Below are 12,051 nucleotides of genomic sequence, written 5' to 3'. Positions count from 1 at the left end.
TTCCGCAGCGGCTCGGCTTCTTACTGCCGTCCGGAGCGGCGGGGAAATCGATCCAGCGCCGGAGTTTGGAAGGCGCCGCCGCCTCGTCCTTGCAGTCCTTCTCCTCCTCCTGGGCCGGGAGAGGAAGTTCAGCCTCGGCGGGCAGAAGCAGCAGAAGCCCGCAAAGGAGGAGCGAGGGGCGGCTGCTGCTGCTGCTGCTGCTGCAAGGAAGCTGCGTCGGGGCGTTTGCGCCGGATTGCCCAGCGCCAGCGACCCTTCTTCGCCCCCCCCCCCCGCGGGCAATAGGAAAGGAGCCGCCTTGGGGGGTGGCACAGCTCTCTGCGCCCCCGGCGTGCATTGCCCTCTCCGGGCATAGGCTGCTTTTTCCTTCTTTGCAACGCCCCCCCCCCAGCCGCTCTCCCTCGCTGCCCCTGCCGAAAGAGGGGCGCTGAGGGCGGAGGGAGCAGCTCGGGGGGGGGGGCTGGCCTGCGCTGCGCCCCCCCAAGCCTTTCCCATCTTTTGCTTCCTCGCGATGGGAAGGCGGCGGTCGCAGCAGCTGCTTCTTCTTTGAGGGTCTCGGCTTGGCGAGGAGGGGGGGTCCCCGGTAGCCTCCCAGGCCACGGGGGGGATGGCCCCCCAGGACTAGCAGAACTCCGAGCCCCCTCCCCACCCCAGATATATAGGGTGGGAACTGGCAAGGCTTCGGGGGACCTGGAGGAGGGGGAAGCGGGGCCCAAAGGGGTTTTTCGGGGGGGGGGGGTTAGGCCGTAAATGGATGGGAGCGGTCTCTTCAGAGCAGGGGAATTTCGTGTGAGAGAGTTTAGGGGGTTCATTTAGAAGAGCCAAGGTGAGGGGGTAGTCTATATATAAAAGGAGGGACCGGGGGGAGGAGTCTGTTGGTCATTTTGTGGGTAATAGGGGGACAGTGTTCATTTTAGCCCCTATTGGGAAATGGGGACATAAAGTGAGGGTATTGGGGGTCAGTCATAGGATCCTGGGTTAGGGGGGTGTGCCAGTTAGCAGGGGAGAAGGGCTTGCTTACATGGGGGGGGGGTCCTTTGTTTTTAGGGAGGAGGAGGGGCTAGCCAGCTGAGAAGGGGCCCTCCTGGGGAGAGAAGGAGGGCATCCCACCCTCACCTGACAGGTGTTTTTTGCCAAGTGCGGGCCCTGGCCAGAGTCCCAGGCCAAAGGCCCAGGCCTGTGGGCAGCCAAGATGGCGGACCTGGAGGCCGTGTTGGCGGACGTCAGCTACCTCATGGCCATGGAGAAGAGCAAGAGTTCGCCTGCCGCTCGCGCCAGCAAGAAGATCACCCTCCCCGAGCCCAGGTGAGAGCGGCTGGCGGGAGATGGGGGGGGGGCTTGCAGTGTGCTCCTCCTCCCCGCCAGTACTTTATTTCATTTATTACTTATTTGCTTCATTTCTATCCCAACCTTTTCTCTTTCCAAGGAGTTCCACATGGGTGTAAATGGTCCTTGCCGTTTGATATCCCCACGACAACCTTGTGGGGTGGGCTAGGCTGGCTGGTCTTTCCCAAGTCCTAATCCTTTTTTATCCTGACAGCAACCACCACAATCCTGAGAGGTAGGCTAGGCTGAAAGGCAGTGCCTGGCCCAAGATCACACCCAGAGAGCTTCGTGGCTGAGTGGAGGGATTTGAACTCAAACCACTGTGCCACGCAGGCTATCTCCACCACCCCCACCGCCAACACCTGCAGGCCAAAAGCACCTGTGATGGAACTCTGCCAAGGAGGATGAGCCAGGATTAGTACTGCTCATCATCCTTGTTATCATCAATATTATTACTGCATTTCTGTCCCACCTTTTCTCCAAGGAGCTCCAAGGTCCTTGTCAGACACTAACTCCTGCACCACCCTGGCTCCAATTATGAGTCTCCCCTTCCTATGAATATCTTCTAGAGCCTGCTTCTCCTATCCAGATACCCCTCTCCAATATCCCAGATACAATTCCTCCACCATGACGGCTGACTAAAGGGTCAGCCAGGATAGATCCCTCTTTGCTCTTTCCCAGCACCATACTTTTATAAATCCCTCACCCTTGTCTCCCCCAAATTGCCCCCCAAACCAGCACTCTGTGAGAGTTGGGGTACAGTGAATGTGAACCAAATGAAGGATTGCAATCCACCCCCCTTTTTCTTTTGCATGTGGTCTGCTTGGATTCCCTTCAGGAGGTGGAAGCCGCTTCAGGTCTTTGCATTCCCCTGACCCTGGCCTTTGACTGCTCTTAAGTTATGTTTGATTTATTTATTACATTTTATATCCTAACTTCCCCCCTGTGGAACTCAAGGTGGCATGCATGGTTCTCCCTTCCTCATTTCATTTAATCCCTACTACAACTCTGAAGTAGGTTAGGCTGAGAGGTAGTGACTGGCCAAAGGCCACCCAGTGAGCTTGGTGGCTGTGTGAGGATTCGAACCCTTGTCTCCCAAGGTCAGAGTCTAACACCTTTAAGCATTACATCACGCTGGTGCTTAAATCACACAGTCACAAGACCATCCAAGAGCATAACCCAAGAGGGTCTGAGCATATCTGGTTTGACTGCACTGGCTACTACTGATTAGTTTGGGGACTGGCTTTTGACCTATAAATCCTTAAGTGACTCAAGATCCTGCTACTTCAAGGACCGCCTTTACCCACATGAACCAACGTGGACTCTGCCCTTCCTTGTGGTCTTTGTGAGGGAGGCAGAGAGGATGTCAACATGAGAGTGGGCCTTTTCAGAGGGGGTTCCCTGTTGGCAAGCACGATTTTAGGTGCCAGGCAAAACCACCCTTATTTAGGCTTCTGGTTTTTAATTGCAAGGGTAGTTAGTTATGCCAATGGCCTTTGCTTAGCCGCTGAGGATGACCTTTAGGTGAAGTGGGGATGGTCTGTTCATTTTAAATTTATTATCGGATGTTTGCTGCTCTTTTCATCTAATGCCTTTGTCATTTTATTTTTTCCTTCTTAAGTAGCTTTGAGGTACATGAGTCCAAAAATGTGACAAATAAATAGAATAAATAAAAAAGTTTATAATGACCCCCCTCCTCTACATAAAAGGATTCCCACCCCCACCCTGGCAAGTTGTTCCAATGATGCTTCTTTGGCTTCAGTTGTCCTTCATCCTACTACTCTTTTTACTATTATTTAAATTAAAATGATACTGTTATTAAGTGACCATTGTAAACCTCCACTTATGGTTGGTGGATGTTTTGTGTCCTTTGGTGGTGCCCACAACCAGACACCTGGGTCATATAAATAATCAAATTGATCCTTTCCATGTCAGACCCTTCCCCTGACCCCCTCAACTTAAAGTTTGACAAAGAAATTATGAAAATAACTGGGCTTTTGCAAGGCTTTTCAGAGCTGCTGTCCCTGGTAGCAACTGTCTTTCTCCAGTGTCACCAAAGTCAGCGTAAACGTTGGCAAGCACCTCTGCTGCAGCGCTTTAGTGGGAATTCACATCATGGTCTTCTTCCTCTACCTGCTACTCTTAGCTACCTTGGTACCATTCTCCTTGGCCTCCAGTTGTCTAAAATCTTGAGTGGCCAAGGTTTCCCCCCTGCCCCCCAAAGTCCCATTAGAGATGGGACACCCAGACATCTTATTCTGTTTCATGGGAGCTGATGTGAATATACAAAGGTGCCATTGGCCCATTTATGCCCAGCTTTCTCTGCTCTGACCAGTGGCAGCTCTTAAAGGCTTCAGGACTTTCCCAGGTTTGTGCATCCCCCTTCCTCCTTTTAGCTGGAGATGTTAGGGCTTGAACCCAGAACCATTTACATGTAAACCTGATGCTCTACCACTGAGCTGTGTTGGTCCTTTTCGCTGGGCTGCTACTTCTTCCTGGAATGGTCCTCCCTGTGATTGGATGGGGAACCAAAAGCCTCCTCTCTGCTTCCAGGGATTTAAAAGCCTCCCTCCCTCCCTATTTTCATCCAGCTACTCTTATCCCTTTGGGGGATATTTCTGTCCCTGATTCCGCCCCCCCCCCTCCTGAGCTCATCAACCTTAGAATCATAGAATCATAGAGTTGGAAGAGACCACAAGGGCCATCGAGTCCAACCCCCTGCCAAGCAGGAAACACCATCAGAGCACTCCTGACATATGGTTGTCAAGCCTCTGCTTAAAGACCTCCAAAGAAGGAGACTCCACCACACTCCTTGGCAGCAAATTCCACTGTCAAACAGCTCTTACTGTCAGGAAGTTCTTCCTAATGTTTAGGTGGAATCTTCTTTCTTGTAGTTTGGAACCATTGCTCCGTGTCCGCTTCTCTGGAGCAGCAGAAAACAACCTTTCTCCCTCCTCTATGTGACATCCTTTTATATATTTGAACATAGCTATCATATCACCCCTTTACCTCCTCTTCTCCAGGCTAAACATGCCCAGCTCCCTTAGCCGTTCTTCATAAGGCATCGTTTCCAGGCCTTTGACCATTTTGGTTGCCCTCCTCTGGACACGTTCCAGTTTGTCTGTATCCTTCTTGAACTGTGGTGCCCAGAACTGGGCACAGTACTCCAGGTAAGGTCTGACCAGAGCAGAATCCAGTGGCCCTATTACTTCCCTTGATCTAGATGCTATACTCCTATTGATGCAGCCCAGAATTGCATTGGCTTTTTTAGCTGCCGCGTCACACTGTTGGCTCATGTCAAGTTTGTGGTCAACCAAGACTCCTAGATCCTTTTCACATGTACTGCTCTCAAGCCAGGTGTCACCCATCTTGTATTTGTGCCTCTCATTTTTTTGCCCAAGTGCAATACTTTACATTTCTCCCTGTTAAAATTCATCTTGTTTGTTTTGGCCCAGTTCTCTAATCTGTCAAGGTCGTTTTGAAGTGTGATCCTGTCCTCTGGGGTGTTAGCCACCCCTCCCAGTTTGGTGTCATCTGCAAATTTGGTCAGGATGCCCTTGAGTCCATCATCCAAGTCGTTGATAAAGATGTTGAATAAGACCGGGCCCAAGACAGAACCCACTAGTCACTCTTCTCCAGGATGAAGAGGAACCATTGATGAGCACCCTTTGGGTTCGGTCAGTCAGCCAGTTACAAATCCACTGAGTGGTAGCATAGTCAAGTCTGCATTTTACCAGCTTCTTTACAAGAATATCATGGGGCACCTTGTCAAATGCCTTGCTGAAATCAAGGTAGGCTACATCCACTGCATTCCCTTCATCTACCAGGCTTGTAATTCTGTCAAAAAATGAGATCAGGTTAGTCTGACATGACTTATTTTTCAGAAATCCATGCTGACTATTGGTGATCACAGCATTGCTTTCTAGGTGCTCACAGACTGTTTGCTTAATGAACTGCTCCAGAATCTTCCCTGGTATTGATGTCAGACTGACTGGGCGGTAATTATTTGGGTCCTCTCTTTTCCCCTTTTTGAAAATAGGGACAACATTTGCCCTCCTCCAGTCTGCCGGGACTTCGCCTGTTCTCCAGGAATTCTCAAAGATGACTGCCAGTGGTTCTGAGATCACATCTGCCAGTTCTTTTAATACTCTTGAATGCAGTTCATCTGGCCCTGGAGACTTGAATACATCTAAACTAGCCAAGTATTCTTGTACTATCCCCTTAGTTATTCTGGGCTGTGTTTCCTCTGCTGAATCATTTGCTCCAAATTCTTCAGGTCGGGCATTGTTTTCTTTATCGGAGAAGACTGAGGCAAAGAAGGCATTGAGGAGTTCAGCCCTTTCTGTGTCCCCTGTTTGCATTTCACCATCTTCTCCTCTGAGTGACCCCACTGTTTCTTTGTTCTTCCTTTTGCTACGAACATACCCATAAAAGCCTTTTTTGTTGCTTTTAACCTCTCTAGCAAGCCTGAGTTCATTCTGTGCTTTAGCTTTTCTGACTTTGTGTCTACACGTGCTGGCTATTTGTTTGAATTCCTCTTTGGTGGTTTCCCCCCTTTTCCCTTTTTTTGTACACATCCTTTTTTAATTTTAACTCAGTTAAAAGTTCTTTAGATAGCCACCCTGGCTTCTTTAGGCACCTTCCATGTTTCCGTCTCATTGGTATTGCCTGAAGTTGTGCTTTTACTATCTCCCTCTTAACAAACTCCGAGCCATCATGAACTCCCTTTCCCTTTAGTATTACTGTCCATGGGATCTCACCCAGCACTTTCCTAAGTTTTATGAAGTCGGCTTTCTTAAAGTCAAGAAATTGAGTCCTAGTATGCTTGGCTGCTCCTTTCCGCCTAATGATCCTTCCACTTCTACCCCACTAACCAGGTCATCAACATTGGTTAGGACCAGATCTAAAATGGCTGTTCCTCTTGTTGCTTCTCCCACTTTCTGGACAACGAAGTTGTCTGCAAGGCCAGTGAGGAATCTGTTTGACCTTATGCTCTTGGCTGAGTTTGACATCCAGCAAATATCTGGGTAATTGAAGTCCCCCATTACTACTATCTCCCTTCCTTTTGCATGCTTGGCCATCTGTTCCAGGAAGGCATCATCTATGTCCTCCGTTTGGCTTGGGGATCTATAGTAAACTCCCACAATGAGGTCCCTGTTATTCTACTCTCCCTTAATTTTGACCCAAATGCTCTCACTTTGGCTTTGAGGTTCTAAATCTTGGATCTCTTCACAGGTATACACATCCCTGACATATAACGCCACTCCTCCTCCTTTCTTGTCTGGTCTGTTTCTCTGAAATAGATTGTATCCCTCCATTATTACATTCCAGTCGTGAGACTTATCCCACCAGGTTTCAGTGATGCCTATTATGTCATATTTAGTTTGCTGTACCAAGAGCTCAAGCTCATTTTGTTTATTTCCCATGCTTTGCGCATTAGTGTACAGACATTGAAGTCCATTAATCATTCCCCCGTGTCTCTTATTTAAGGATTTTTTCCTCCCACCACTAGGTCTGCGTGCTGTTTGCTCCATTTGGTCTATGACATTTGGATGATCATCTTCAATTGATAGACCCCTACCTTCAGGAGCACTGTCTCCCTCCCCCACATTAGTCAGTTTAAAGCCCTCCTGATGAGGTTTCTGAGATTTTTGGCAAAAACATTCCTCCCAACTGTTGTGAGGTGCAGCCCATCGCTTGCCAGAAGTCCATCTTCAAGAAACTGCAGTCCGTGATCTAAGAATCCAAACCGTTCCTGTTTACACCATTTGCGAAGCCAGCTGTTCACTTCCACTATTTTTCTCTCTCTCCCTGGGCCACATTGTTCAACTGGGAGGACAGATGAGATGACAATTTGTGCATTTAATTGTTTCAATTTCCTGCCCAGAGCCTCATAGTCTCTTTTGATCTTCTGGAGGCTATTGCTTGCAGTGTCATTGGTTCCCACATGAACCAAGAGGAAGGGGTATTTGTCAGTGGGTTTTATGATTCCTTGCAGTCGTTCAGTTACACCTTGGATCTTAGCCCCGGGGAGACAGCACACTTCCCGAGACATCTTGTCAGGCCCACAGATCACTGCTTCTGTTCCCCTCAGTAGGGAATCCCCTATCACTACTACACGCCTCCTCTTAGGTTTGGTCGGGGTTCTTCCGTGAGCTGTCCGTTCCAAGGTCGCCTGCACATTCCCTGAGGACTGACTTTGCTGCTCGTTTTCATATACCTGATTGACTGTAATGAGGGAGAGATCCTCAAATGGAGTCTGCTCTTTGTCTTCCATGCTAGAGGAGAGGACCTCAAAGCGATTGTGTATTTCTAAACAATCAGAGCGAACCCTGGGCTTCCTACTTCTTTGAGTCACGTTTCTCCATATATCTGGCTCCTGTGTTGGTGAACTAGCCTCCTTCTCAGGGGAGTCAACTGTCTCCTCCTTGGTAGAGACGGTGCACTCTGTTGCTTCCAAGAAGAGCTCCAGCTTTCTAATTCTTTGGAGCGTAGCTACACGTTCCTCCAGTTGCTGGACTTTGTCTTTTAAGAGGGCAATCAGCATGCAATTGCTGCAGGTAAAGCTGCCTGCAACCTTTGGCAAGATGTATCTAAGCTTGTATCTAAGCTTCCTAGGGAACCAGTGTGGTGTAGTGGTTAAGAGCGGTAGACTTGTAATCTGGTGAACCGGGTTTGCATCTCCGCTCCTCCACATGCAGCTGCTGGGTGACCTTGGGCTAGTCACGTTTCTCAGAAGTCTCTCAGCCCCACTCACCTCACAGAGTGTTTGTTGTGGGGAGAAAGGGAAAGGAGAATGTTAGCTGCTTTGAGACTCCTTCAGGTTGTGATAAAGCGGGATATCAAATCCAAACTCTTCTTCTATTAGCACCTCTGTGTCTTCTGCTACAAATCACTATCCCAGCCATGTGGGATGTTCTGCACCCTCATTTGACTCCATGTCAAAGGACAGGTACAACAAACACTTTCCTGATTGCTGTTTGGAAAAAGTACAGGCAAAAAAGGGAGTGGGAGTGGTAATTGGGAGTTTCGTATATGCCCACATCAGACCACCTAGCTTAGTATTGTCTGCACTGACTGGCAGCAGTTTTCCAGGGTTCCAGGCAGCTGTCAGGGATTGAACTTGGGACCTTTTTTATACAAAGCAGAAACTGCCCTTGCCCATGGACTTGCGTTGGAAGGCTTCAAATTGCCCAAGACATGGACTTCAGAATTTGGGAATCCTAAAAGGACATGTGGACTGTGAGATTGAAATGTTTCTGATCAAATGAGGAAGTGTGTTGTGAGGGAAAACATTCTTTCCCAGGAAGAGACCATATTTCTCCAGTTATCTTTAGACAGGGTGCTGAACCAGCAATAATACTGGCTTCCTGCAGCTCCGTATCTCCATGTGCTTGACTTCCATGGAGCCCTTCATGGTCAAAGTTCCTGTTTTCTACCTCGTTTTTTGGCCTTGTTCGTGCAAGTCTGGGTTGCCTTGTAAGGGGGAAAGAGCTCATCCTTTCTGGGATAAATGTAGATGCATTTCTCTCTTGAAAGGTAAAGGGACCCCTGACCATTAGGTCCAGTCGTGGCCGACTCTGGGGTTACGGCGCTCATCTTGCTTTATTGGCCGAGGGAGCTGGCGTACAGCTTCTGGGTCATGTGGCCAGCATGACTAAGCTGCTACTGGCGAACTAGAGCAGTGCATTGAAACACTGTTTACCTTCCCGCCGGAGCGGTACCTATTTATCTACTTGCACTTTGACGTGCTTTCGAACTGCTAGGTTGGCAAGAGCAGGGACCGAGCAACGGGAGCTCAACCCGTTGCGGGGATTCGAACCACTAACCTTCTTATTGGCAAGTCCTAGGCTCTGTGGTTTAACCCACAGCGCCACCTGCATCCCATTTGTCTCTTAGAGGACACGTAAATGTTCCCTCCCTGAACTGATGGTGAATGATGTTCCTGCTCCTGTTTTTTAGGCTAGCCAGGAGATCAAGAACTGGAGTATAGCTAGAGGGAGGAAATCTCTCCCTGCCCCTTTAAGGTGGGCACTGTTGGGGTCATTTCACATGGTTTTAAGTGCACCATCTGTGTGTGTACATTTGAGTGCACCCTCTCCTGTGTAGGACAGGCAATTACGTACCAGGCTGGCTTGTTAAATCTCAATGAGTCATCACCATTATCCATTGCTGGGTTTCCTTTTGACCACTTACTTGACAGGTATTTCTCTATTTCTAGACCAGGGGTCAGCAAGCGTTTTCAGCAGGAGGCCGGTCCATTGTCCCTCAGACCTTGTGGGGGGCTGGACTATATTTTTTCTTTTTTGGGGGGAAATGAACAAATTCCTGTGCCCCACAAATAACTCAGAGATGCATTTTAAATAAAAGCACACATTCTACTCATGTAAAACATGCTGATTCCTGGACCATCCACAGGCCAGATTTAGAAGGCGATTTGGCCGGATCTGGCCCCCGGGCCTTAGTTTGCCTACCCATGTACTAGACAGGCAGGGCTGAGTCTTATGCATGCACTGAATGTCAATGCTTCTGGCCTAGGTGGTTGTGGAGGGATGCGGTGCTTGTCTGCTCAGAAAGAGAGAGAGATGACTGTGCTGATGCAATCCTAGACTGATACCCAGACAAGAAAGAAACACCCCCATGTGATACTTGCTGTTGAAATTGATGGAACAGCTGCAGTGTGATTTAGATCAAGTGCTGAGCAGCACTGGAGGTTTTTCCTTTTCTTTCAGGATAACATTTTTTTCTTTTTTTTAGAAAGAGTATGAGGCAAGGAGAAAAAGGTCTACTTTCCTGTCCTTCAAAGTTAGGGTTGGTTCCCAAGTGTAGCATATAGGTTTTTTTTAAATCCTGACATTGCAAAAGAATCTAGTGAAGAAGCAACATTAAGATGATGTTGATGCAAACAAATGGATTGGCCTTGTAGGTGCTCTTGTCAGCTCCAGTCTGGTTGGCTGGCATGGCAGGGAACAGGGCAAGGAGAGAGCAGTTTTAAGTGTGTGTGTATTTATGTTTGTGAGCCAGGTAGCTCCCTGCTCAATAGGAAATATTCCTGAGAGGTAATTGCTGAGTGATTAGGGGCAGGCACACCTGCAGTGATCCCCTCCTGCCCTCAAATCATGTAGATCAGGATGTGTTTAAATCAGATTCTTTAGCTTAAACATAGATTTCAAAGCAACGAAGTCTATTTGGTTTTTATGTATGTTAGCTCCACTGCTTGTAGGATCAAAGAGGTGAGAGCAGGCTTTCCTAATTAGATTACAGGTAACAATCTTTGTCCTAGGAAACGGCTGAGAGCTTAGGTGTCCTGAATCCTTCAGAGACAACACAACAAATGGCAAATGACAACAGGATGATGAGAACCCCAGGTGTTTCCTTCCATGTCTCACCTGATGTTTAATATGCTGGCAGTGAGCTTTTGAGTCATACAGATCTCTTGAAACCAAGGAAAACAGAAATTTCCAGATGTGTACTCCCAGGACAGTTGCCTGGATGTTCACTCCTGCACAAACCTGAGAAAAATGAATGGCTCAAATGGCAGAGCTCATGCTTTGCGTGTCCCAGGTTCAATCCCTGGCAACATCTCCAGGTAAGGTTGAGAAAATATCCTTGCCTGAAACCCTCGAGAGCTGCTGCTGGCCAGTGAAGGTAATACTGAGCCAGCTGCTTTAACGGTCTGACTTGGGATTGGTGAGGCAGATTCTGATGGGATCAGAAGTTGCACTCACTTCAGTGGGACTTGTGCAAGGAGCTGGAGGCGGGTTCTTTTGCCTCCTAACTTTTGCTGTTCAGCAGCCAACCTCTGTCCCACCAGCTCCGCTGGCCCTCTGCCTCGTCCTGAAACTGCCATTGACTTTGTGTGTCTCAGTGACTGTTAGCCGTGGAGTTGGCCATCTTTCCTCATGATCAGTATTCATGTGCACATGTAGGGGATTTTCTTGAAATGCTGGCAGCCATGAAGGCAGCCTGTGCATGAGGTAGGTGACATGGTCCTCATACTGAGCTACTGCAGTAGTAAATTTAAACATCTTGTAATTGGCCACTCACCCTGGCCTTAGCAACAGTTCCCAGCAACTTAATTCAATCTGCCATTTATCCATCTTGTCTCACACAGGGTTCATTAGTAGGTTTTGCTTCACTCGTGTCCTTCTGGAAGAATTTAGTTAGATGGGAGGGCCTGCAGCTCAGGGCTAGAGTGCCTAAGGTTGCAAGTCTCAGCCTGGCCCTGTGCTGGGATGTTTCTGCTAGCCAGGATTGTCTGCAGTGAGCTAGATGTCAGACATGGAGTAAACAAGATGGAGGAGGGCCCACAGCCCAGTGTTAAAGCATCCCACTTGCATGCAAAAGATTCCTGGTTCAATTAAGGGGGGGAAAGGAGCAGGGCACAGGCGATTGAAAAAGGAGCTGAATTTTTCCTATAGGTTGTAAGAATTGTAATTGATAATTGCATTTGAGTAAAATGGCAACCAAGGAGCAGACAACACCAATGATGACTAGGAGGGCCTCGGTTCAAGAGTCCCACTCTGAATTATTTGATATGATTTCTGAGATGAAATCTGATTTGGCCAAGGAGATAACACAGCACTCATACAAATTAGCAGATAACTTACTAGCCCGAATTGATAAAAATACGGAAATGGTGACACAATTGCCAAGTACAGCAGTACTTCGGGTTAAGAACTTAATTCGTTCTGGAGGTCTGTTCTTAACCTGAAACTGTTCTTA

The 12,051-nt window shown here is 48.2% G+C and overlaps 1 protein-coding gene across 3 annotated transcripts in view; it reads left to right on the top strand.

The window, feature by feature from the left end:
• Positions 1–1,076: 1,076 nt before the first annotated feature.
• GRK3 (G protein-coupled receptor kinase 3) overlaps positions 1,077–12,051 on the top strand; it is a 134,792-nt gene continuing 123,817 nt past the window's right edge. For all 3 annotated transcript variants that reach the window (XM_079949553.1, XM_079949555.1, XM_079949554.1), the window contains exon 1: positions 1,077–1,305. In XM_079949553.1, the coding sequence (XP_079805679.1) occupies positions 1,193–1,305 (113 nt within the window). In that variant the 5' untranslated portion in view covers positions 1,077–1,192. The remainder of the gene's footprint in view (positions 1,306–12,051) is intronic.

The sequence above is a fragment of the Podarcis cretensis genome (assembly GCF_951804945.1).
Source record: "Podarcis cretensis genome assembly, chromosome: 13".
Lineage (NCBI taxonomy): Eukaryota > Metazoa > Chordata > Lepidosauria > Squamata > Lacertidae > Podarcis > Podarcis cretensis.
This window is presented reverse-complemented; position numbering and strand designations above follow the sequence as displayed.